The 26,479-nt window shown below is 40.8% G+C and overlaps 1 protein-coding gene across 2 annotated transcripts in view; it reads left to right on the top strand.

The window, feature by feature from the left end:
- The window catches only part of DGKQ (diacylglycerol kinase theta), a 102,556-nt gene extending 76,830 nt beyond the window's left edge, over positions 1–25,726 (top strand). The window contains exons 16-24 of one of the 2 annotated variants that reach the window (XM_049795884.1): positions 4,779–4,930; positions 6,259–6,407; positions 6,985–7,166; positions 8,629–8,729; positions 12,860–13,006; positions 14,547–14,658; positions 17,209–17,361; positions 18,528–18,665; positions 22,167–25,726. In XM_049795884.1, the coding sequence (XP_049651841.1) occupies positions 4,779–4,930; positions 6,259–6,407; positions 6,985–7,166; positions 8,629–8,729; positions 12,860–13,006; positions 14,547–14,658; positions 17,209–17,361; positions 18,528–18,626 (1,095 nt within the window). In that variant the 3' untranslated portion in view covers positions 18,627–18,665; positions 22,167–25,726. Of the gene's footprint in view, positions 1–4,778; positions 4,931–6,258; positions 6,408–6,984; positions 7,167–8,628; positions 8,730–12,859; positions 13,007–14,546; positions 14,659–17,208; positions 17,362–18,527 lie in introns of both variants that reach the window. The other variant, XM_049795882.1, reaches the window with a different exon arrangement.
- Positions 25,727–26,479: the final 753 nt, after the last annotated feature.

Below are 26,479 nucleotides of genomic sequence, written 5' to 3'. Positions count from 1 at the left end.
GAAAAGTTTGAATACAGAATCAGTTTGCACTAGCTGCTTATTAGAAAGTCAAGCAATTAGTGTGATCACATGTGTTGATCTGTTCTGCTGTTTCATGAACTCAGGCCTTTAAGAATTTAATCAAATGCTTTTTCATTTCATAATATTCAAATAAATGAAAATATTGTCTTCACTGGAGTGTGGAAAAAAATACAGTCTCTTACAAAGCTGTTTAGCTGCTGTATAAAGACCTGCAAGGGCAGTTTGGTATCACTTTTTGGTAGCATGTCAAGGTGGAAGATACCGCAGGGCTGAATCTTTGAATTGAAAGCTAATTTACCAGAACTCCTTCTGCAGTACTGGCAAACAAGGAAATCAGCAGAGAGTTGTATGAGGCAAGTATCAGTATGAAGGTGACAAGTTTTTGTAGCTTTATCACTAATACCACTTTCCAGTGGTTCCTTAAGAGTAGTAGAAAAAGATGTGGGAGTGTCCTGGATGGGTGAAACTTTCCATTTCATTCATTTCACTAATTTGTCACAAAAGTGTGTCCAATTTAAAAAGCATAATAGTTTAATGACCTTCTTAGCCGTAACACCATGAAAAGTTACTTTCCACCCTTCTTCCACTGCCACAGTTCCCCCAAAAGTACAGAAAAGGCTTGAGCTCCTGCTGTGTTGACCCAGCTGCTGCTCCAGTTGCATTGAGACCCCTTGCACATCATTCCTTATCAGATGCAATGACTCTTTTCTGGCCAGGGTGGAGGAAGTCTGTGCTTGGGCATCATGACTCCTTGCACATGGGAGATGCTGCAGACAGCCCACTTGCAAATGTTGAATTTTACTTGTCATTTAGAGATAATCTGCAGTTCCTGGAGACAACCCATCACCCTGGAAGATGCACCATGGTGGTTGTGCTGGCAGGCCTGTGGCACAGAACACCTTGTTCTGCCTCGTTGTGAGGTGTGATTACACAGTACACTCAAGAGAAAGGGTATTAACGTGGATAACAAATGTCTTGCCCCCAGCCTGAAGCCGCAGTGTGCTAATCTGGACAAATTAAGCAATTCACGGTGACTGTCAGAGTGTCTAAATCACACGGCTTCCTTTATCTGTCTCTAAGAAACGAGTAATAAATTCCTTCCTGAACACCAGCCAACACAAAACCCTTCCTTCTGCAGATTTCACTCTTCAAGCAGACCACTGAAGCCAGGGCTAAAGGGGGAAGGGAGTCCTCAGGCTGTGAGTCACACATCCCCTTCTGCCCAGTAACAAACTCATCGTATGTCCCCACTGGGGCTTTATTAAGGGATTAAAAAAAATTCTGCAGCGCAAGAGTGCTACCCTTGTGGCCGTCTGTAACGGAGCATGTACTTTTCAGAAAGCAACACAGCAGCCCTGCTCTGCTGTAGAAACTGTCATAGAGTTTTTAACTGCTACTGAAAAATAATTGTTTTCCTGGAAGCTGGCCTTTATCTAGGGATTCAGCAATGTTTCTTACTCCTTTAAGTTTAATGAAGGGTGATGATGAGAAGCAAGTTAACTCTAAGGCTAAGCACTTTCTAGAATACTTCTGTTTATTCTGCAGAGGTGAGTTTAGTCCTAAATATGTATAGTTAGGGATTTACATTAGAAGATACTTGCAACGCAGATGGTTTTGAGTGGTAGGACTGCTCAGTTTATACCACATACAGATATTTTGTTAGCTCCACGTGTTCTCCACAGCTGCTTGTGAGTCTTAGTAGCATTCAGGGTAAATGTTTCACTTTTCTGTTTTTGTACAATATTGACACTTGAGAATTAGGAAGTTTAGATGGCAGTTTTGTAGAAACTAAATACATATTTGCAACAATATATATTTGCTTGAGTAAGATCTCAGACAACTTTCCAAAACACAGCTGCGCTTTTGAATGCCTTGGAGCTTACCACGTCTCAGAAATCATTGCAATTCCCTGAAGTTCCTTGTGAATTATTTTAGTTACTTGGTTTTAAACCCAGTGCGTTAGAACTTGCCTGTAAAAGCAAGTAATATAAAACATGTGTTGAATATGTCACTTCTAAATGTCCAAACCCAGTATTTTTAGAAACTGATTTCCTGAAGAAGAGAAGGTAATCAAATGTTCTTATCCATATTCAAGTAAGGTATTTGTTTGACTTGAATGTTTGGCTGGTTTCTTTTCTCTCATTCTTTTTTGAAAAACTTTTTGTTTACTTTGAGCTGCAGAACTGAATTTTTTTTTTTTCTGTTATACCCTTTTCCCCCATTTTTTTAAACCCCACAAATTTCTGGGTGTTGGACCAAGGCTGAGGTTTCAGATAGCCTGTATTGTTCAGAAAGTTGAAATGACTGGAAGTGAAATTTAGGTAGTAAAAAAGCTCTGAAGAGGAAGAAATGGGAAGTGGTCAGGTGGAAAAGTAGGGCAGAGTAGAAGCTGGAACAAGGAGTGCAGGAAGGGAACAGTTTGCCCTGTTAGCGCATGGGATGTGGCGTTTCCTTTTAGAGCTGCTCTGCCTTCTGTTGCTTGTGGGATTTTCAAAGGACCATTCATAATGGGATATGGCAGATGATGGTGCAGGAATGGATGGAGTAATGAGAAGGGCTTTACTTCTGGAAAAGTCAGAGCTCTGCTTACTATTTTTACCAATGCCTGTGATGGATTGAGGGGAGAAAATCCACTTCTGTTGCTGGGATGTGTGGATCCTTGAGCTGTTGACCTTACAACTCAAGAAGTCCTTCCATTTTGTGACAGTGGCATGCACTGTTTTCCTTAGTCTTCCTTTGCTAGCTCCAAATATCCTTTCCATGTGCTTCACAGAAATAAACATATTACCCTTATTGTGTGTTGGACGCACTTTGAATAGTTGCTTCCCCTTTTCCAATAAAGCCTGAATATGGAGGCAAGAGGTGTTTTGACGTAGCAGTCGTTTACAGTATAGTGTGAAGGTGGTTCCTCTGTAGAAAGCCATGTGGACAGCTTTACAGTCTCTGTCCTGTCTCACCAACCTAGTTGTTTTGCCAGCAGTGAAACCTTTCCAGCAAAACAAAATTTTGAGGCTCTTCTGGCTCTTTGTCAGCGAAAATAGCCCTTGTTTGGCTAATTATTTTTTTCTAGAAGACGTACATATTTTCAAACTGAATGTCTCTGGTAGAATCTAAAGGACGAGGAAGGAAGGGGCAAGAGAAGAAGTGTGTGCCTGCTCCACCAACCTTCTTACCTGCTTAGTGTTCCTCTTCCTGGTGTGTTTTCTGTTTGTGCTTGCAAGTCACGCTCCATGGCAAAGGGCATTTCTCATGCAGGTAGTGTCACAGAGGAGAAGGATTTTTATGTGTTTGCTTGTATCTTGACACATCTGGCAGGATGTGGCTTGAAGAGGATTACCACCCAGCCCTTTTAGGAAAGCAAAATCTGAGGAAATCTCTCAAATACTGGGAAGCCCTAAATGATCATTTGTTTTTAAGCATCCAGATCAGTTCACAGGTAGATGATGGTCTGAGGTATCTGAACATCAGACTCCAGTTTGCTTCCCCACAAAGTTACTCATTAATTTGTCCTGATCTCTCCATTCTTTGCCTTGGTTCATGCTCTCTGGTGGTCACTCATAGACAGCAGCCAACACACTTTCTGGGTGCTATCTCCTCTCCTCTGTAGCTCTTGGTATCTCTCCACGTTTGCACGCTGCGGTCATGCTGCTGCCTTGCCACCCCCTGAATCATTCTTGTCTAAATTGACTTATATTTAGCACTGTTATTCTGTTTCCTGAATCCATCCTGTCAGCTGCGTGACAAATTGCTGTTCCCTGAATGCCGTCCAATTTCTAAATACAAATTACCATAACTTAGGGACTGTGGCAAACGTTGGTGTTTTGAAGCGCACTCATTGAAATGCCCAATGGACTTTTCTGATGTGTACCTGCCCCACAGCCCTATGGCAGGATGAATGAAAGGTGTGCTGGTGTTTTCTGATCTTTCTAGAACCATTTACAAATCATTTTATGGAATGATTTATGGGCTGGCTGGCTGAAAACCAGTCCCAAGGGAGTGCTTCTGGTGGCTGGAAGTTCTGACCTCTGGTGAGGCTGCAGGCATCGCTCCTGCGCAGTCTGTAGAGTATCCCAGGATATCCTTCTTCTGCCATGGGCAGTGGCTTCCTTTGGAGTGGTTTCTGGATGGGCCGTGCTTTGACAGCCCTTTGAGCAGCGGCTTCAGTAGAGGTGTGAGGATCATAAGACACTGGCACCAAATCCTCCTGATTAAAAAATTTAACTACATATTTTTAAAATAAGCTTTCAACCTCTTACTTCATGGGGAGGGGCATGCCAGTGTGTGCCCCGAACATTCTCATTTTGAAATGTTTTGTCCTTATAAATTAACATGTATTCTAAGATGACCACAAAACTTAAAACAAATGTTTCAGTTGGTTTTGGAAGAAGTTCTCTCTTCCCAATGAATGTGTTTGAGTTGTACATCACTCTGGAAGGTACCTTATCCCTCACACTGTTCATTGGCATAGACTTTTTACTGAAAACGTTTAGGAAGGACTACTTACAGTGTCTTTGTTTTTAATGTTAGGCTCAACTGTGTAGCTGGGAGTGTGTTAAAGAAACTTCAGTTCCCAGAAAACCAAGATCAGCAGCTAACCAGTCTATTGTCTGGACATTGAATCTTTTTATTTATTGAATCTGGATTATTTTTTTTTTTACTAAGCATCAAGGAAACATCAGGAAATACTTCTGAGACGCAGTAGTAATTTTGCTGCCTAGTCATGATTTTGGCTAATTCTTTTTCTTGTCATCTTTCAGGCTTCCAAGATACCACAAAACTGCTGCCCACTTCTTGTATTTGTGAATCCAAAAAGTGGTGGTCTAAAAGGTCGGGATCTGCTGTACAGTTTTAGAAAGCTGCTAAACCCACATCAGGTCTTTGAACTTACCAATGGTGGCCCACTGCCTGGGTAAGTCATCATATTTTTCATTTTTTTAAATTTATGTTGTTTTGGGTTTTTTTTGAAAGGATGAATCGGATTCACTTGTTATGAAGATCTAAACTGCTTCTGTTCTGTGCCTGAAGACCAGAGCAGTGGATCACTTGTTCTGACTGGTTCTCACTGTGAAAACAGATTTAAACATTGAGGTTCCCTAAAGAAAAGAGAATAGAGTAGTTCCTGATGCATGATGCTTGTGTCAAGTCTAATAGGGTCCAGTCCTGGGAAAGTCATATGCACTTTACAATAACACAGATTTAATAATTATTAAAATAAAAAGACTTTATAATCAAATGGGGATGGAAAGAGAAATGTCACATTGCCTGACAAGAGCTTGTTTTTAGCTTTATTTCCTCTGATGTTTCACGGGAACTAACAGGAAAGTATAATAAAATTTCCTATCTTGACTCCTGAAATTTAGCCACAATTGCAGAATTATCAGGGCCTGCCTGATCACAGCTGCAACATTTCTAAATGCAAGGAACAGAACATAATGTGCTTGTAGGGAGGCAGGAACCGATTACTTGATTTAATCAACACCACTTTGTCACCAGCTTCACAAAACTGAAAGTTATGGTTGTAGCCTACTCAGAGCAGCCTCATTCCTTCAGCACTTTTTTTACAAGGAACTGTCATGACAAGCTCTTCAAAACAAAAGCTTTCATGGGAGAAATGCAGCTTATGCAGGAGGCAAGAAAAGCAAGCTGCACAAACTAAGGTTTTTGTCAGAACTGTATAATTCTGTTGTCTTTCTAATGCAGCTCAAGCTGCAACTTCAGTAATGCATTCATTTTGTTTTGCCCATGGAATCTGACTGTAGTTTTATGGCAAAATGCTTCCACTTGTTCCTTGCTTCTTGTGCAATGGGAAATAAAAATTCCTTTGCAGGGTATTTCAGTATGTAAGATGAAAAGCCACAAAAGGTAAAAGCGACAAGGAATATAGAAGAAAATGTGCTAGAAGTCCTATGACTAAGTAAAAAGAAAACCCTACCAGTAATCAACATCTCCACTAGGATTTAGAGAGTTATAAATGTTCACATTGAAATGATGAATAGTTAGATCTCTGTGTCTTTGGTGCAAAAGGAAGTGATTAACAATTTAGCTGAAGTTCCTATTTTTCCATTTACTTTGTTGAAGTTGATCCTGAAACTGATTAGGGGCAGGGAGGAGGGGTCTAGGTGTGGGCGGCAGAAACCAATAATAATGTGTTATCTTAAATAGTACATTAAGAGGCTTCGCTTTTCCTGTACTACATTGTAACATTTATTTTCCCCTTTGCTTTGTTTCTCAATGGAGGTTTCACACGTTCTCTAAAATCCCCTCCTTCCGAGTGCTGGTGTGCGGAGGGGACGGCACCGTCGGCTGGGTGCTTGGTGCACTGGAGGAGATCAGGCACAAGCTGGTGTGCTCAGAGCCCTCAGTTGCCATCTTACCTTTAGGAACAGGTGAGAATCATAGCAAGCGCCATTCTTCTTCTGAGGGCAGAGGTCCTCCAGAATGTTTATCTTTATTTTTCCGCCTGACAAACAACTCAGTTTTGCGGTAGAGATGCCATGACTCAGTTCTGGCCAGTGTTGGATAGCAAATGCAACATCAGCTTTTCAAGGAAATGGCAGTCATGCTTTCTGAAGGAAAAACAATCGGCAGGGGTGTTGGTATGGGTGTGTCCGAGCGGGCAGGAGTTGGACAGGGCAAAATATTCTCCCCCCGACAACCACAGGTGCATCAGCTATTGCTGAAAACGAGTGAACTCAGCTGCTCCCTGACTTCTCACCTCCATAACAGGCTTTTCCATCACTTTTTGTGAAAACTTTTCAGATGAGACAGTGTACCTGTATATGATACTAAGCACATGTGATGCTTAGATATTTTCTCTGCTTGTTAACTTTTCAGTCCAATCTCACTACTTCTGTGACTTGTTTGGAGTACCTTAATGCGATTTGATTTGTAAAACAGGGTTGATGCACTTTTTGATGCTTTTAGCTAGCTTACGAAATGCTGTTCTTCTTCATTGTTGCCCAGGTAATGACTTAGGGAGGGTCTTGCGATGGGGAGCTGGCTACAGTGGGGAGGACCCCTACTCGATTTTGGTTTCTGTGGATGAGGCGGATGATGTTCTTATGGATCGCTGGACTATCCTTTTGGATGCAGAAGAGCCAGCTGAAGGTGCAGAGAATGGTATTGCAGAACCTGAGCCTCCAAAGGTGAGCTGAGCACCGTTTGGGTTTGATTCTTAGGAGCTGTTGTTCTAGCCAAAATCACAAAGAAGATAATTACTAACATAGCTTAATCTTTTGTTGCTCACCTATCTTTGAGCTTGGACCTTACTGAGCTATTTCTTAGGGAACCCAGCATATGCCTGAATCTAGTCTTTGGTTTTGGTAGGACTGGTTGGCTGCAGAACACACTTCATAGCTGTTTGGCAAAAAGTATCTGGTAGAGGATTAATGAAAAGATTCAAGTAACAATGGCATACCTATTTGCTTCAGTTGGAAAGAAATATATTTCTCAAATAAGAAGAGCTTTTTGAAGGAATGCCAAACCCTTTCCAGAACACTAGTGAAACTGGAGTGTCGACCAAAAACAAACAACCCCATGCCCCCAAAAAAGTACTCTTATCTTTCCTCTAACAGTTTAAAAAATGGCTGAGTTGCTAGCATATACAGGAAGTAAATCGTTCTGTCATCTTACTGGCATTGCATGTCTGTATTTGTGGCATCTATTGTATTTTTTTTGAATGAAAGTCCCTCTCCTTTGGTTTGCATTACTTGTTTCTGCTTAGGGAAATAAAAATGTTGGTTGTAGATGGTGACTTCAGACCTTTGTGTAAATCCTGGTTCTGGTTATCTTCAGACAAAACAAACAAATTGGACAAGGGGGTGGCAAAAAGGAAGTAGGAAATTGTAATAATGGTAGCAATTGTCTAAGATTGTAGTCCGGTCACTGGAAAATGCTAGGCATTATGTGTCACTTGGAGGATTTAAATTGCTCAGGTTCCAGGTATTTTTCACTTGGTGGAGACGGGTTAATCTACCCTGAGTGCCTAATCTCCTTTTTAAAGGTGAAGGGCAGGAGAGTCAAGGGCTAGGTTAGAAAAGTTATGGGATGAACTGGCATGCAAAGGAAAAATTAATTGCAGAACCAGAAATGGTTGAAATCTGTAGAAACTTGAGACTGGCATATAGGGAGCTTTTTAAAATGCAGCTGAGTGGGTGAAGTCAAGTCCTTCACTTATCTGGCATAACCTGGTCACCTTCCAAAGTAAGGAAGAACATCTTTCCAATGATGTCATGATAAATCCATGGCTGATGCCAAAAATAATAGTGGCATGAGTGTTCAGCAACTTGTGTAGTTATTGCATAGAATCGCTTTGAGAAGTTGGGTTGGTTTTATTTCTGCATTTGTTTTTATTTCTGCCTTATTATGCTTGTTACTTGCAATTAAGATTAAATTTTTAAGTTTCTGGTACTTCGGAAATAATGACTACACATGTCAACAATTGTCCGTACAGCTTTATTTTTAGTGCAGTGTTTCTGGAAAATGTTTTCCAGGATCTGTCAAGATCAAATGACTTGGATCATCTGCAAAGCTTGTTTTTGTTGAAAAACTTTGGAACCTCTTTATTTATAAACCTAAGGAGGAAATAATACTTTTCTTTTTTGTCAGATAGTACAGATGAACAATTACTGTGGTCTTGGCATTGACGCAGAGTTGAGCTTGGACTTTCATCATGCTAGAGAAGAAGAACCAGGGAAATTTAATAGCAGGTAATCCTGGGGAAACCAAGGGTGAAGGGCAAACTCTGGTATTGCGTAACTTCCAATTTACACTATGGCTGATAATCTTGAAATGCTACAGGTATCCACAAACAGTATTGCTTGAGGCAGAGCTGGCACAGGGAGGCGTTAAGTTAGTTAGGAACTTGTAGACACAGAATTTGGTTTGCGGAGGGGTGGGGAGTGTTGTTTGGTTGGTTTGAGTTTGTTGTTTTGGAGTTGGGGGGGGGGGGGGGTTCTGCCTTTAACAAGAGAGAACACCAAAGCAGTTTTTGGAAGCCCTGTCGCTATTATTCAGTGTACTTTTTTGCCAATAACTGCAATTTTGAGGCAGTGGAAAAATCTCTTACTCAAAGCCTTTAGCAGGAGGGAGGGCAGTGCTGCTATGTGAGTAATAAACACACTGTTCAGAACTTCTTTGTACCTTTCCCAGCCTTGCTTAGTTCTGTGGTAGCACCTGCATGCTGGTAATGAGGATAAAAAAAGATCTCTGTATCTCAAGTGAGATTGAGTGATTAAAAAGGTATGGAGAGAGACCTTCCGACTTTCTGGCATGCAGATCAAACAATAATAGTACTTTTTCTTCTTCCCGTTATCACTGATGAGAAAAAGAAACCACATTTGTGTAAGTAATAAGTAATTCATTGTAGAAACTGGTTTTGTCTGCTTTCCCCTATGTTTGTGAGTAAATGTTCTCTAAATTGTCTCTTGGTTGGCAGAAACAGTTACAGCCAGTTACAACTATGCAGTATTCAGATCCTCACTATTAAAAATATTCTCTGATGGGTTATGAGTGTAGTGATGTGCAATTCCACCTATCTTGCAGTGTTATATCTATCATTACAGGCATTGCTCATGTTTTTTTCTTAAAAATGGAATAATACAGGATATTGTTTGTGGTACATAAATTACTATTAAGTATTGGTTTGCATTTTCAATCCACTGAATTAAAAACATCATAGGTCATAAAATCAGGCAATAATTTTGCATGTAGCAGTGCTTGTTCTCGTGTATAAAACTGTTCTAGATTTACTTGTGCAATTAATATAATGTAAGAGTTACATTCATTCTTCCTTTAAAATACACTACCCTGCCTTTGCAAAGCTGCAGCACTTTAAAAGATATGTCCTTTTCTTAATGCTACTGTATTTAAGGGTTGTACTTTGACTTTTATTGCCCCGTGTGCTTTTCATCCCTTGAATCTTTATCTCAGTCAGTTCATAGTGTGCAGCACGTGCAGTGCAGTGGGTCATGACTTGGTACCATTCTTGCAGACCTTTTACATGTGTATTCAGACACCATGCAAGCAGGGTGTCTTGGAGGGTGTGCAGGAAAGAAGAGGTGATTATTTTTATTTTTTTTTTGTAAATCTGAAGGGCTGTATATTTCTGTGATTCAAGATCTGAGAAAGAAACATGAAATAATGAGTTGATACTGAGCTACAGTTTTGCAAGAGACAAACAGCTTGTGCAGGCTAACAGTGGTGACACAAGATTGTTGCCTTTCGCTGCCTGTGATGATGATTGTTAAAATTGCTGGCTTTACTCTTTCCCAGGACGTGCAAATGCATACTCTTGCCAGCAAGATTAGCATGTTTTTATTATTATTATTTTCAGTAAATTAACCAAGAAGGATGGCTACTTAATGTCAGATTCAACAGCTGATGGCATGTAAACAGGCTGCTCCTGAGTGCAGAACAGGAAGTTTCAGGTTGTGACAACAGAAACTGCAGGTAGTCCTTGCGAGAAAAATGGGCTTGAGTGCTCTTCTGAATCAAGATCTTAAGCTGGTAAATGTCCTGAAAACTGTGTGCTCTCTGGCCTCAAGCTGTAGGGTCTCTTTACACACTCAGGACTCCTTACCTTTGGCTTTCCCCCCTGGAGGGAATTCAGTGCTGAACTTCCATCGCAGGGCAGATAGAAATAGTGTATGTTCCAGCAGTGATGGTTTTTACGTTGTTGAGTGCCAAGCTATGTGAGGTTTTTTCACACTGTAAAACTTAAGGATCAGGGCATCTGCCTTCATTCCCCCATTCCCATGGGATCCTGGAGCCATCTTTAGAGACCACATCTTGTTTGTAGCACCCAAAATTGTTAGGAGACTGCTGTGGCAGGCAGTCTCATGAATGTAGAGTTAGGCAGAGAGAATATTCTGCATGATTTAATGCAAGTTTAGAATTGTTTTACAAAGACACAGAACTGTTCTTTCTCTGGCTGGGCTGGGGGGAGGTTTGAAAGTACTGGTTGTTTGATTTTTTGGTTGTGGGTTTTAAAATGCTACAATGGCTACTGTCTAACTCATTTTTTTCCATCTTAAGTCCTCTGTATGTGAACCTGGTAAAATTCTTTCCCAGTCAGTAAGATTACCCTAATAAAAGCACCCTAACAGATTCTAATTATTGGTCAGAGCTCTTCGCTTTTGCAGTGGTGGTTTCCCACCCAGTGGTGGCCTTGTTGAATTGCAGGACTAGATAAAAAGCGGTCATTTTGTTTTGCTTGATAGCTTTCTGTGCTGTGTCCTGCAGTTCTGAGAGGTTTGCTTTTCAGAGATGTTACCTAGCAGTTTAGTAGTGCTCATGGGAAATTGCAGTTCATTTAAAAAGGCCTGGCACACAGATTTCTTATCCATCATCTTTTAAAAAGAATTCCCCAAACCTACCCTTCTGGGTGTGCAGCAGTTGACAAGAGCTTTGAAAAGTCTCGCTTTCTGCATCAGTTTGCTTCGTTTCTTTACGAGTCTTGAGGACTGGCTTCTTTATTTTCTTTTCATGAAAGCTTGGAAAGCAGTTGCTTATGGTCTTGCTTCCTCTGGCCCCCAGAGGTGCTTGCTGCTTAAGCAGCAACCACAGGGGTGATTTAAACTAACAGTGTAAGTTGATGCTATAGTGTCTCCCTGAGTCTATGGAGACTTGTTCATGGGACTTCTTAAAAGGGTATTTTTCAGTTTGGTCTATCAAGGAAAAATACAGGATTGCAGTACTTAAAAAACCAGTTGTTTACTTTCATAATCCATTAAAGTGGTCCCATATAGGATCACCTTTTAACTTTATCTATTCTGAGATACTCAATTAGCTAAACTGAAGAATCAGTCAAACTTTCTGAAAGTCCCTCTGGAAGGGTCTATGCAGCCCTATGGGTTTAGCCAGTGGGGCATTAGGTAGTGTGTGAACGTTGGCTATACTTACAGTGCATCTTTTGTAGAAAAACAAACCAAAGGGTGATTCCTGAGCTGTGTAGGTCAAATTCCCAAACTCATTTGAGCAGTAGGATGTTACTTCCATATCTGCACTCTAGAGAGCCTTCCAAATAGTTCTGGGATGATATAATGATGCAAGTGTTGCAGTCAAGCTGATGCAAGGACTCACTGGCTCCATGGGGATGGATGAACTGCATGTAACGCCCTGCCCTCCTCTCTCATCCCCATCAGTGTCATTTACAGCAGTGACTGCAGTGTGTGTCCCACCTAATACAAAACTTGATTTCCTTCAGCACAGATAAGGTGTTGGAGACTGCTCCAAGGACAACTTCCTCCTTCCTGCCTTGCTAATTAACTGTGGTGAAACTACTGTCTGCAAACCAAGGGTTTGCTTTAGGAGATGCTTATTCTTTCTACCCAAGCGGGCAAGCTAGTATGTTATTAGCTACTGCTAGCAGTAGGCTGACAACTTCCACTGGCACTTTCTCCCTGAATCATGTTCAACATGTAGTTGTGCAAAGAAGGGTGGTGATTCTCTCTAAGTGGTAGATGTGCAAAGATCACCCTTCTAAGCTTGGCTGGCCATTTTAATCATAAAATCTTTCAGTCACCTTCAAAACCCTTGGATAGGAATTGGTGTGGTAACATTACATTCAGGCAACACTTTAAGAAGGGAAGATTTTTCTGTAACAAAATTTCACAAATCTCCACATGCCTCAACAGCACAAATCATCCCCTAAGTAAAGGGTGTATAAGGTTCATGGCTTATGCTTTGTTTCTGTAGTAAAACTAGAAGAATTTGGAGAGGGGTTTAATTGAAAAACTCTTTTAGATATACCTGTTAGAGGACAATACTGGTATACGTACAAGGAACAGTGCTATGCTGGGCCGTACGTTTTAGTCACAGGATGCTTGTCTGCTTCTAGGTTTCACAACAAAGGAGTGTATGTGAAAGTTGGGCTGCAGAAGATAAGTCATACCAGAAACCTTCACAAAGACATAAAGCTTCAAGTGGACCAGCACGAGGTGGAGTTACCAAGTATAGAAGGACTCATTTTTATTAATATACCCAGGTAAAAAGGAGAGGAAGGATCCTGTGTGGATATGTGTGTGTGTGTGTGTGTGTGGAAATGCTGCTTGGTATTTAAGCATCAAATGTTTTTGATTATTGCCTGACTTGCTGGCTTGCCACTGTGCATAAGGAACTAGCTCTTAATACCATTTTGACATCGTTTTTCTGATCCTTTGAAACTCACAATCTCACTTCTGTTAAAGGTGGCAGTATCTTGTTTTCCCAGTGCAAACCCCTGTACATTTGCTATTTCTTCTGTGTCCTAACAGTAATTTGGTAAGATTTCCTCACCGAAGGTGTTCTGACTTCTTTTGGACCAGTTTTCTAGTAAAAAATGACCTTTTTAGGCATGGTTGTAGGCATGTGGCTTCTGTCCACTACCATTTTCCCCCTCCCCAAACTGTTTGAATGGTTCACCAGATTCCACCATGACTTGTAGGAAGATCAAAGATGATCAGCTTACACTCTCTGGCATGCTAGAGACCAGGTGCCTAAGCAGTTCCTGCAGTGAAGGCCAGCCAGGATTCAACTATCAAACACTGTCCAGGTCCCACAGCCAGCTGGTTGGTATATGCTGCCTGGGTAGCTGTGGAAAACCCACAGTTCAGAAACCTTTTGCAGGGTTGTGGGGACTGCCCTGACACCTGCAGGGAGCTAGGGTTACTGCTGTGGAAGAAAGTAAGACAAATCTGCAGGAAATCTGGCTTCCTTAGATGTGCTGTTGGTAGAGGTAGGGTTTTTGTTTGCACAAAATCAGCAGGTAATTAGTGCTGCCATGCTATTTTTTTTTTCAAGTACACTTTTATCTTAGGCTACCGGTATCTTTTTCCATTTTAGTCTGAAAATGTTTCAACTGTTTATTGAAATGTATATATTTACATGTACACATACATATGTGCACATGCACATACACACAAGTATATGTTGCACATGAGAACTGTGGAGTAGAAACTGAGCAGTCAATGCACTAAAGTGCGTGATTTGAGGAAGGAGGGTCAATACCGCACAAAAAACAACACAGTGTTAAATTGTCAGAAGCATTTCAGAGGATTAAAGTGCAGGAATACCTGCTTAACTACAAGTGAGTTTGGCCAGGTACCAGAATAAAAACTTGATATTTGTTTTAGCTTTAGTTTCTCTTCAGTAGCTTCCATGAATATTGTCAAGATCAGTAAGATCTATGTTAAGTTCTTAAGTCTTGGAAGTTAAGGGTTAATGTAGCTGTAAATTGCGTTTTGCAGTGAACTAAAACTCTTTGGAGTTACTTTCTTCTTACCTACTCTTTTCTTTCAAATGGAAGCTACTTACTTCACTCCTTCTTTCACTCCTGAAAGATCTTTTTAGAAGTCTGCCAAATTTTAGGAAAGCACATCCTGCTTTTACAGTGCAGGAAAGCTGTTTGTCTCCTCCAGCTGCTGGGGAGAAGAGTGTCTAGCTTTTGAAGTCTGGTGAACCAGCCACCCCTAGCAGGGTGCTGGGCCGGGTGCTCTGTGGCAGACGGCAGGTCCACAGGTCGTCACTGTGGTGTGCTCTCTACGTAGCTGGGGGTCTGGAGCCGATCTCTGGGGGTCTGAGAGTGATAACCGCTTTGAGAAACCACGCATCGATGATGGCCTGCTGGAAGTTGTTGGTGTGACTGGCGTTGTTCACATGGTAAGTTGGCATCCCACTAAGAACAGAGGAAACATATTTTCTCAGACTGCTTATTTTTGTAACAAACAGTGCTTTCTAAGTGTGTAGTCCTTAAAAAGTATGCATCTATGTTAAGATTATACCATCGTTTATTCAGGTGCTTGTTGCGTCATGCAGAAATGGTTACAGACCATAAACAGAATTCATGGGCAGTGTTGGCTGTCTGTGAACAAAGCTTCCAGATGTCGGGAGTTCAGCTGTGGCTGGTATGCCTGTTCATGGACTGCAGTGCCCTCTCATTGTCTGCTTACTGGGCTGCCCTGAAGATCCATATTTAGGTGCCAGACTACTACAGATGGAATGGAAACTGAAGAAACCTGTCGTTGGATAAGAAGTAATAGGAGTGTGAAGAATTTGTTAAAATTGCATGGGGAAATACTTCATGACTTAAGTAGGCTTTGAACCAAGGCCCGAAATGTACATGCATACATATATATGACATGCAAATATATATATATACACATATGTATTGTGGAATTGTTAGGGAAGAAGTTGCTGCCCAGGCATTCACACATCAATCAAGGAGTCGCACACACACCAGCCTAGACTTTAACTGCTAGGACTGGAGTCCCTTCGCAGCGGGCAACTCCAGTGAGCCAATGGGTGCCCCTTTTGACTCCTTACACACACACTCTCACCCTCAGGCACTTCTTCTTCCCTTAGGCTCAACCCTAGGTTCCCTGAAGCAGAATCTCTAATCAAGGCCTTCAAAAGAAAAAGCATAATTTGTTCTATCCATGGTGCACAAATTTAGACCACTTGAGCTGTGTGCCCCCAGAGTGAGACCCCAAACACTAAAATCTCTGGGCAGTTGTACCCTTCCAGCCAAAGTTTCTGCCTCTCACACCATAGTCTGGTCCAAGAGTAATACTCAGGCCTGGGGTCATCTTCTCTCTCATTGGGTCGTTCTTCTCTTCTCTAGGCAGGTTCTTTCTCTTTCTGTTTTTTTAGGCTAGTTGTTACTACCTCTGCTTTTTCTGGCTCAAACTGGTTCTGGGGCTTTCCAAATCTTATTCTTCCAGTCAGAGAATAAATAGGTCAACATTAAGCAAAAGCATTAAGAAAGCTATGAGTTCTGCTTTGTCATGAGCAAGTACTTTTAAGCAGCTAAACAAAGTTCTTAAAGCCCTCCAAAACATATTAACAGCTTCTGTAACTTATATACGTTCCTGTGCTATTATAGCCTCACAATCTTATCCCATTATTGCCACGTGCAGTTTATGTCTCTTTTGGGTGTCTTCCACATGCTCAGCTTTGTCACCTTCCACAACAGAATGCACTAGCTTTCTCATAATAGGTATTTTAATATTACAAAAACACTCACTCTTCACTTGGTGTATTTGCAAAAAATCTTTTCATCCCTCATCACAATCAGGGCAGAGATTCCTTTGAGGTAGGTGGCTTTATAATTGCCTGCCACAGGCTTTCCAACACCCGTCTCTGAGCATCTGATGCTAGCTGCTCTTGATCTGAATGCTACATGAAGGAGATGGTATGCCAGTTCTGCAAAGAATATTTTGACTCAATTTGTGCAATTTTAATTCTTCCATGTATTAACGTATTTTTACAATGGCCTGCCATTAGCAACACAGTCCTGTGGGATGGTGTGTTATTTTTGTCTTTTCTTCATATGTCTTTCACTGTCTTAAGAAATCTGCTGCTGAAAAAGTGTATGTGGTCAGGTAACTAGAGACAACTAATCCAATCCATACAACCATGGAAAGGTGGGTACTTAAAATTGTTTGTGCAGCTGGATCTTTGGTGTTGGCCAACTTCACCATTTTGTAATTTAGATCTTTTAAAGAAGACAAAGCATTCCATTAGAAGAATTGGTTTGGTAGAGACCCTTCAAATTTTTGTGATGATAGAAGCAACAAGGAGTATACCCATTGCTTTGGAATATAAATGTTAACAAACCTGTGCTCTGGTTTTGTGATCTTCTGTTAAGGCTTTTACCCCCATGTTTAGTGTTTGTACACATTCCCCAAAAGAATGTGTAGCAGCAAAGTTCACTTTGCTTCACTTTTTACAGTTAACACTCAGCCATTAGTTGTAGGTAAGTATAAATATGTGTTTATGGAGTTGAGTTTGGCAAAACTCTCTCTCCCTGTTTGATGAAGTGCTTTTAGACTCTTGTGCCGAAGACTGCGTATATGGTTAGGTGTTTTGAAAATGTGTTTAATATGTTATGGAGCAGGGAGAGTAAAAGCAAACAAGACCTTTGTGAATGCATGCTCCTTTGCCAACGTAAGTTTACAAATGACTTCACTGTGTAAGTTACTTTGCCTCCAGCAGCCTGCAGGGATATCAGAGTTCTTCATGCACGAACTTAAATAATTAATGTTGCATCCGTAAAGGCATCCTGTGCAGATTTTGCCCAAGCAGTTCTTTTACTTGAAACTTAAAATGTCAGGTGAGAATAAAATTCTATCCACCCAGTTTAAGTGCATCTAGTATTTGTATTTCTTGCTTATTGGGGTGATTGATATCCTGGCTTTTACTTCCTAACAGGGTCAAGTCCAAGGTGGTTTTCGATCAGGAATCCGCATAGCTCAAGGCTCGTATTTTCGTGTAACACTCCTAAAGCCCATTCCAGTTCAAGTTGATGGAGAGCCCTGGATTCAGGCCCCTGGCCAGATTATTATTTCTGCTGCAGGACCAAAGGTACTGGCTGTAGGTTTGTCTTAGCAAGCTGACTTTGTTTCTGCAGTGGATATTACTGTATTATCTTGCTTGTCTGTTGTGTTCTGATGGTTAATTTTAAAGGAGCTAGTCAGCACTCTGTGGTTACTGTTAGATAAATACATAGCAGTTTCTACAGAGGATGGTTTGAGGGGCCTCTCCACTGGCTCAAATGAGGCTTGTGTTTAAAAAACAGTCCCTGAGCTTCAGCCTAGTGACTTAATTTTTTTTCCCTGTATTGAGATCTTCAGGCAGCGTTGCATGCCCTGAAGCAGATCACAGTTATGAGGGCCATTGTTAGTACTGCACTGTGCAAGGTAGGAAGCAGTCTGCTGGCAGTGCTATAGGAGGGAAGGTCTGTCTGAGAGCAGCAAAGGAGAAAACTGAATAATGGAGGAGGAAGGTCTGAGAAAAAGAGACTTTGGAGTAATCAGTGTCTGTTTTCCTTACTATCTCAATATATGTGTAGAAGGAAAAGATCATCGGCTACCTAAGAATTTAACTTCTCTATTGACATCAAATTTGTGAAATAAACATTTTGCAGCAGTTGAGTCCAGTGCACACCAGTCTACGGATTTGTGGGCTACCTTAAGGATGCCTTTTTAACTCACAGAAGTTTGTTGCTACAGGCAACCTTGGAAAATATATAGCCCTGCCGGGAGGGCTACCAGAACAATGGCCCTTGCAGAGAAAAAATGGGTGAAAAAGAGGGTCATACCTCAGATGTTTTGGAATACGTTAAACTTTGTTCTTTTCCTGAGAGAAAGCGGGGGGAGAGAAGGAGAGAGAGAGCAAACTTAACTTGTCCTTCCAGTGAGAAATATCTCTGTCTTTCTATTGAGTTAGTGACTAATAGTGTTATCTGTATATATGTGTATGTATATGTGTGTACATAAATATATATGCATACATGTACATATCCTTATACATCTATATACATATACATACATGTGTATATATATTTATGTAAAAAAAGCAGTTAAATCTATGGCTTTATAAGAATAAGTGCTTCAGATAGTTGTGTATTTAAATGTTTTTCGGTTGCAGTTCCAACATTTTAGTTACTAGTTAGTTGCCTTAGATCTGCTTATAGGTGACTACAGATACTTTAATACTCACTCACTTTCTTTTAAAACTTTTCATTTTAGGTCCATATGTTGAAAAAATCCAAGCAGAAACAGAAAAAAACTGGAAGCCTGAGAGAGATGAGAGCAGATAGCATGTCAGTCTCTGAAGGAGGACGCTAAGTGGAGACCTGTGCTCAGAAGTGATGGAGCACACCTACTGTAAATACCAACATAGTTCAGTAAAACCAGGTGCAGACAACTAGTGAAGAGGGTTGCTTATGAGCGTGCCTTTCATTACATTTTGCTAGTACTGGGTTCTACTTCATCTTTCAAGGATAGTGCCTCATTGCTACAAATAACTATTATGTACCACTTGTCTCATCTGAAATGTTTACCTTTGGTTGCTTTTTCATAAGCCATTTCCCAGTTTTTCATGTATATAGAAACTGAGGCCAAACAAGAGATTCCAAGATGCTGAGATTTCTGTGTCTACCCTGACAAAGACTCTTCCCCTCCTCCCAGCTTTTTCTTAAACAAAATCATTCCATAGATAAATTTTGGTGCATTGTTCAATAAATGAAAATGTGTTCCTTTAAGTTAATGCTCACCGTAGCCTCCTAACCAAAAAAAGGCAAAGATATGAGCTGCTGTGAACTCCTTGGATCAGTCCAAATAGCACAGCTGAAACGGTACTACCTTAAAGACAAAAATACAAAACACAGGAGCGATTATTTCTATAAAAGGAGCCCCTTGCACTGGGAAGAAAGTACTAGAACAGTTGAGTCAAAATATTTTAGAGGATTAACTTCAACAGTATTTGGACAGTATGAATGAAGGGGGAAACAGTTTGTAGAGCAAGTTTTCAAGTGCAGCTTAGTTTCTCCTGTATTATCCAGCCAAAGCCTGTTTTAAAAGGCATTTGAATTTCAGCAGCTACCCTCTAATGTAAAAAAGGAACAAGAATACCCAAGGCAGTATTACATTCTACTGATTTTTTTCTATCATTGAAACTATTATCTTAGGCAGCAGACTTTTCTTCTTGTATTTACTTGTGCTGTTTCATTTTCATTAATTTGTCACAGTTGGACTGTTACTTAACAGCAAGCTCAAAGACTGAAAGAATCATCACTAATTAGCATAAAAGAAGTACCACTTAGTGTTCACTTAAGTAAATTAGCACAGTCATATGTTAGAGCTGAACTGAAGTACAACATAGCTTTGCTGAGGAGCCTTAGGAGGTATTGAAGCCTGTAGTGTGTGTGTAACATGCTGTAGGCTTCAGATAACTGGGAATGTGATAGCCGTCGTGAAAACTCTCCTACCTGGTCAGCCTGCTCAAGTCCTTGCTGGGTGCTGTTATCAGCTGTGGTCCAGGGACAGGTGACTTCAATACAACTTTGAAATATGCAAAAGCTATTTTGTGTTGGAGCCAATTACATGCTGAGGCAGTTCTTGCTGTGTCTCCTTGATCAGTCTGTACTCTAAGCACCGTGCCAGCTTCAGCAACATCTGATCATTACCTATGCTTTCTACTTTCCAGTCATGGTGCAGATGAGGGTGTGAATGTGGGTGCTGCAAGACAGTCATCTATAGCACCAGTGTGATACAGCTAAAGCTATAAACAGACACAAAACAGCCAAGAAAAATGGCATCTGCCTGCAGCCTCTCCTTCCTGTCCAGTGATTCATTCTGTTCTTAGTGTTCTGGTAGAGATTCATTTGGAGGATTGACTCCTCTCTTCAGTGAAAGCTGTTATTAATTGTTTAAGTTGTTAATTTAATTTTCAGGATGTTCTTCAGGTACCACTGTGTGGACTTCAACTTACCTTTTTATGCAAGATGCAAACTGGACTCATGCTATGAAGGAGATAGTGTGGATAGTACAGAGCTAAAATCCTTCTTGTCTCCTGATCATTACACACAGGGTTGTCTCTGCTTCAGAACCTGGGCATGAAGGATCAGCTGGAGCTCTTCTGGCATCCTGGTACCAGCATTACACATAGGAGGGGTAAAGTGGTGTGTTTCAGGGTATGTCCTCTCAGGACAAAGCTCACAAATTAGAGAGGAAATCTGAAATAGATTGCTGCTTATAATTGTCCAGAAAGTCAGATAAACTGCTTTCTATCCTCAGGGCAGCAGAAAGAATGCACAGTCTTCTTTCTGATTGCTGACTCAGTAACAGAGAGGAAAACTTGGCTTTTTGTTACAGAAAACATGCGTAAGTTTTAAGCTTCCTGGTACTGACCGTTTTCTGCAGCCCAAGTAAATAAACCTGTCTTACTGCTTTTCCAGACATATGTAATCCTGCAGCATGCAGCTGACAGTGTTTCATGTTCTTGGCTCTTGAAGGGCCTGCCTCTCCCTTTTGCTCAGTATCTGTTATCTGAAATAACATGAAACTCTCAGGCCACAGTATTTTAATTGGAGGGCCCCTTATTGTGGCATATCCTTCCATGGGGATTTTCCAGCCTGGGAACACAGTATGAGCCTGTCTCAGGGTAGCATTGTGGTAGCAAGGCAACACAGAAGTAGGAATGTGTTCTAATCGCAACTGCCAGAGGGGATCCTGGTGGAGGACAGGAAGGCTTTCAGTTGGCATTTAAGGCCTCTGTGCATCGTGAAATGATGCTTAGTGTGTTTTGAAGACAAAACAGATTCCTGGGCAGTTGAGACAGCAAAGCTCCTGTAAATCTTAAAAGGAGAAACTCACTCTTTAATACCTCTATTAAGATGTTGAAGTTTCAGGTACTGTAAAGGCCAGTATATCAAGAATATATGTATTCTTCTTTTTTTTTTTTTTTTTTTTTTAACATATTTGTCAAACATAGTATCTGAGAAGGCCTAGTATTTTCTTCTATAGTATGCAAGGCTTCCTTGAAGAGAGGAGACAACTCTTCACAGTTAATACAAAACATTTTGACTTGGCTTTTAAGTTGAACAAAACAATGCAGTATAGTTTACATTATAGTGGGCAGACAAATGATTCTTGGCACTGAGTCTTCTGAGTAACATTGTGTGAGAACCTCATAGTCACATGGCCAAGTGCTTTAAATAATGCAGTAACAAAAGTGTTGGGGAAGGGGCTTGGTTCTGTCAAGACAGGTGTTAATCAGCATCAGGAACACAGCATCAGGAACCATAATCTGTAGACAGAGAGGAGATGCAGGCTCATTGCTATGCTGAGCACACTCCTTCATCCTCTCTCCAATGTCCTGCCTTTTTACCTTGCCTATAAACCATGGCAGGCACAGGTAGCACAGCTAGCATCTCTCGTGCTGAGATAGGTTCTCCTGACCTTTTACTGGTGTCCTACTAGATTTTGCCAGCATGGGGGAGAGAAGGGTCCTGAAAATCATGGTGCATTTGAAATACCCCACTATTGCAGACAAGATAAGGTGGTCAATTGGTTAAAATCTGTTTTGATAGGTAAACACGTTATCTCTGTCTTGAATTAGGAAAACTGAAATTCAACAGCTCATCCCTGGGATACAGGTGCTACTTGAGAAATTTTGCTGCTTTTTCCCCATGCCTCTTACATTTGATTTGTATAGCTTAAATTGCTGATGTTTTCACTGCATTGATTTTTAAATGAAACAGTGTTACTTTGCCAAAAACTTTTTATTTATATATGTGTATATATGTGTGTGTGTGTACATATATGTGTATACATACATATGCACACACCCTTTAAAAATAGGCCTTATTTTATTTCCTTCCACAGTGCCTACTTGTACAGCTTTTGCTGTGTTACAACATTCTGATAGCGCCCACTTCTGGATCTTTCTCTCACCAGTTTTGGACAGCAGGCAGAGCCTTCTTTCTTACTGGTCCCACGGAGGCTCCCAGCACATATTTCTAATGGACGTGTGCTTCCCAACAAGACATGATGGCAATATAGTGAAAGCACAACTCCATTTAGAGTACAGTCTCTGCATGTATACAGTTCAAGCTTCTTTGCTCCTTCTAGATTTTAGTCAAATCTCTGTCTAAAATCAACGGCAATGGCAATTGTAGCATTTTAAAAACTAGAAGAAGCTGTAGCATAGTCCACTGCAAGACTTAAATAAGGAACAAAACTAAATGAACTGTTATAGACAATTGTTCGTTAATCTTCACAGTTACCCTCTTACCAGTGTTGTACAGATTGCATTTCTTTAAAGAGCAAATAATGTACTTGTTTTGAATATCAGCTGTTTGGAATCGCTGAGCACTTACATGGTGCACATTACTCTGCAGCAGTCTGTTGGCATATAAGTGTGACATTATCAAATGTAGCCTCATTTTGTGAGCAGAGAAGGTAAGAGTAGCTGTTGTGACACTTAAAAAGGACTAGTGTTGAAGATGCAACAGATTCAGCTGCATAGGTATTTTATAATGCACTGACTGTGTGAGCCGGTGTGGCCTGTGTTGCATAGCCACCGGTCCATACTCCAGCACTGAAACAGGGGGTGCGTTCGAGTTGTGCACTTGAGAGACCTGGCAGTAGATATTCCTTTGGTCTGCACCTCATACCTCTTCCTTACAACCTTCATAATAACTGTGCGTTTTCCTCTTCTGCTAGGCTGCCTTCCTGCCCTTTGGGCCCAGCCTTTATACTGAAACTTGTAACAAAGGCATGAGTATGTGGTGGTGAATGTGTGTGGAGAGCAGGGTGATAGAGATCCTGCTCTAAAACACTGCTCTGGCTGTTGGACTTAGAACATTCATTAATTTCTACTTCAGCTTCTATTTCAGCCACTTAGCAGCTGTGCGGCAAAGACTCAGCAACTACTGAACTACCTTGGATTCATGGTGATAGCATTGCCTCATTTTCAGGCTTTGATCTTACATGCACCAGTGCATGTATCACTTCATACACTTTTTGCACTTAACAGAAAATGCAGGTTAGATAGGCTTAAGGTGTGGCAAAATTGCAATGTTTGTACTTTTTTGTAACTATGGGGATGATTCTACAGAACAAAGATGCACTTTCAGGTAACTATGAAAACAAGTTTGTAGAATGCAACTGTTCAGAAGTTTCTCTGACTACAGCATTCCTTGATCCCCATCCATCTCTAGTACTGTGTTCTCCTTGAAAGCGTGCTTGGGAATGAGAGATGGTGTCTTCCTCCCATCGCAGTGTGTATTTATAGATGACTGACTGAAAGTTCATATATATTTTTAAACAACTACAAATTGGCTGCTATTCTAAGACTGATTTTATAATGCATAAAAGTAATATTAAAGTTTTATTTATAATGTCAGCATTTACTGATTTGACACTTGGCTTGTAGGAGAGATCCAGCTCAAAGCGTTCATTCCTTTTGCTGTTTAATATATACTTTTTTTTTTTTTTTAACAGTGTAGCCATTGTATGTGTGGAATGCAGTGAAGTGAATGCAAATTACCAATCTTAACCTGCAGTTAGACCAGCAGGTTCAATGTTTACAGAACAGTGACTATTGATTGTAAACCCATACATGGCGGTTGAAACAGTGCACTCCTTCCACGTTTTAGAAGCATTGTTTCTGCTTCCCATGACAACTAAGGAAATATTGCCCTCTGATTTAGATTCCTAGTTATATACCTTTGGAGAGATTCAAATGCAGATCATGACTTTTCTGCCATGAACTCATAAGACAGAATTTCTACTGATACAAGTCTTGTATTGAACATGTTTTCTGAAAGATTGACTTTATTTTTTGTGAAGATAATTTATGAGAATGTTTTATAAGCAGATGAGTGTTGTCGAAAAAGTTGGTCTGAAGTCTTGAAATAAATGTGTGTAGATATTAAAGGTGTGTCCCAAAGCAAAGTATTTTTGAACAGGGCACTGTTACTAGTGTAGTTATCCCTCTGAGCTCTCCTAGCAACACATCCATTTCACACGTCACTGTGCACAGCTCAAGTGTGTTATTTAGGAGACAACTTGATTTAGGAGACACATCAGAAGATGTGGCTAGCTTTATGTTGTGCACACCCCATATTACACCTCTGGCAGTGAGTCCTAATATAAAAATCAGCTGCAGAAGGCAGAACTTTTCACCTGTACAAATCACTGCAGGTTAAAGAGCAGAGAGCCCGCCCTTGTGCTTGCCTGAAGGAATGTTAAGAGTCTGGTGACTGTTTGGCACTTAGAATCCTCTCTCACTGTCCACAGGGTGTGCCACACATTAGTCCTTTTGCTTTCTGAAGAAAGGCAGGCAAAAATTGACATCTGCCTGTGTCAAACAGTTAACAGCTTGCCTTGCCATGGCATCCCTTTTTTTGTGCTGCTGATCATGCCAAATTGGGTAGCAAGAGGTGCTTGAAGAATTACTGAGTATTTATTGTGTAATTTTAGGTGCTTATAAAGCCTTCACTGCTATTTAAAAGCAAAATTCTGGGGATCTGTAGCATAGCAATAGCTGTATAATTCCAGCTTTCCGACCATGCCAAAAGCAAGTTACTCTTGGGATAGTTTAATTAGCAATGGTGTAGATAGTAGCAATCAATAACCTTGAAGCCACAAGTTCTGATTATTGGAAGGGAGCATTTCTGCTTTGAATGCTGTAGATTCCAGTGTCCTTCCTACTTATGAACCACCCATGACGTCTTAACTCTTCCTAAACCATGGCTTAACTATTGCTTAAATAACTGTGGTTTTCACCTCTGGTTATTTAAGTCATCCAAATTCAAGCAGTTTTACAAATGCTATTTTAATATTAAGATACTCTAAGATGTCTTATAGCATTTCTTGTGAATGTTCTAATACATTGGTAATAAATCATCTTGGCCCAATAAGCTAAGATAAGCTGACCATTGAACAGTTTAGTTATTGTCTAGTGCTTATTCTTTGTGCATCTGCCTAATAATTCTCAGAGAAAAAAAAGCCTAATTATAAGCATTGAAGTGGTTGAAAACTGTTTCCACATTGTGTGCCTCAAACCAGTAATGCATTATCACACGTTTACTTGTGGATTGGTCTCAGAAACAAGCTTTTAATGATGTAACTTGTTTTTTTCAGTGTCTGCCTAGCAAATCACTATGCTGTGGTAACTTGTCTACAATAACATACCTAGTGTACTAATTGGTTTAAAAAATAGTAATTTATAAAAGATGGACTTTTCTCTTATATTTAAACATCTGTTTGTCCTTGGTTATGTTCTTAGAACAATTCTGTATATATTTTGCAATATGGGATTTGTGTTTAATTTGACTGTACATTTTGCACTGATTTGAAATTCTGTATTCTAAGTATTATTTACAAGTTCCAGAGATCTGTAACTAGAATTTGTCTGTGAAAAATACAACATTTCTCCTACCCTGGATATTTGTGGAGTAGTCATGCTTTAAAAATAGTGAAATACACTTCTGCAAAGAGAAATGTAATTTGTTTCAGCTGGGCACTACTTCTGTAGGTATTCTGTAGCCTTGCTGTTTGAGATCACGTCATGCTCTGTGAGAGGGTGGCTGTGTGGTAGCAGTGTTACTTCGTAGGTTTTGGTTTCTAAGATGACACCTACACACTAAGTTTGACCCCTGCAACATTCAAGCTCTTCTAGAACCCTTATTTCTGTGGGTAGCACTTACTGTAACTGGTAAAGTCTTTCTGTGACAGCACCATAGTGTGTTTTTGTTTTGTGAGCTACTTCATTGATGATCCAGATTTTCCAAGGTAGTTTTGTACAATTCCTTGCTCTATTTGCACTTCTCTAGAAACACATGACCTGGTGTTTTCAGGCTGCGAGGAACAGGCCCTTGAGTAGCCCCATTGTGCTTGGCTTGGGTGAGCAGTGGTGGACCTGGCCTGTACAACCCAAGAGCCAGAGCCCATGGACCTTGGCTTGGAGGGGGTCAGTTGGGGCAAGAGGAAGGGCTGTCCAGGGAGCAGAGCCCAGATGGAAACTGTCCTGCTGTGGGTAGACAGCCCACACCCTCCCCAGAGGTCAAGACCCATCAGCTCCTGGCCTGCCTCTCATGGCTGATGGGGTTCCTCAGCTTGACACCTCCGCTTAGGATGTCCCGCTGCAGTAACCCTTCCTCTGGGATGGAGTAGTTGTTTCTCCCTGCTCT

This window comes from Accipiter gentilis, chromosome Z (genome assembly GCF_929443795.1).
Source record: "Accipiter gentilis chromosome Z, bAccGen1.1, whole genome shotgun sequence".
Classification (NCBI taxonomy): Eukaryota; Metazoa; Chordata; class Aves; order Accipitriformes; family Accipitridae; genus Astur; species Astur gentilis.
This window is presented reverse-complemented; position numbering and strand designations above follow the sequence as displayed.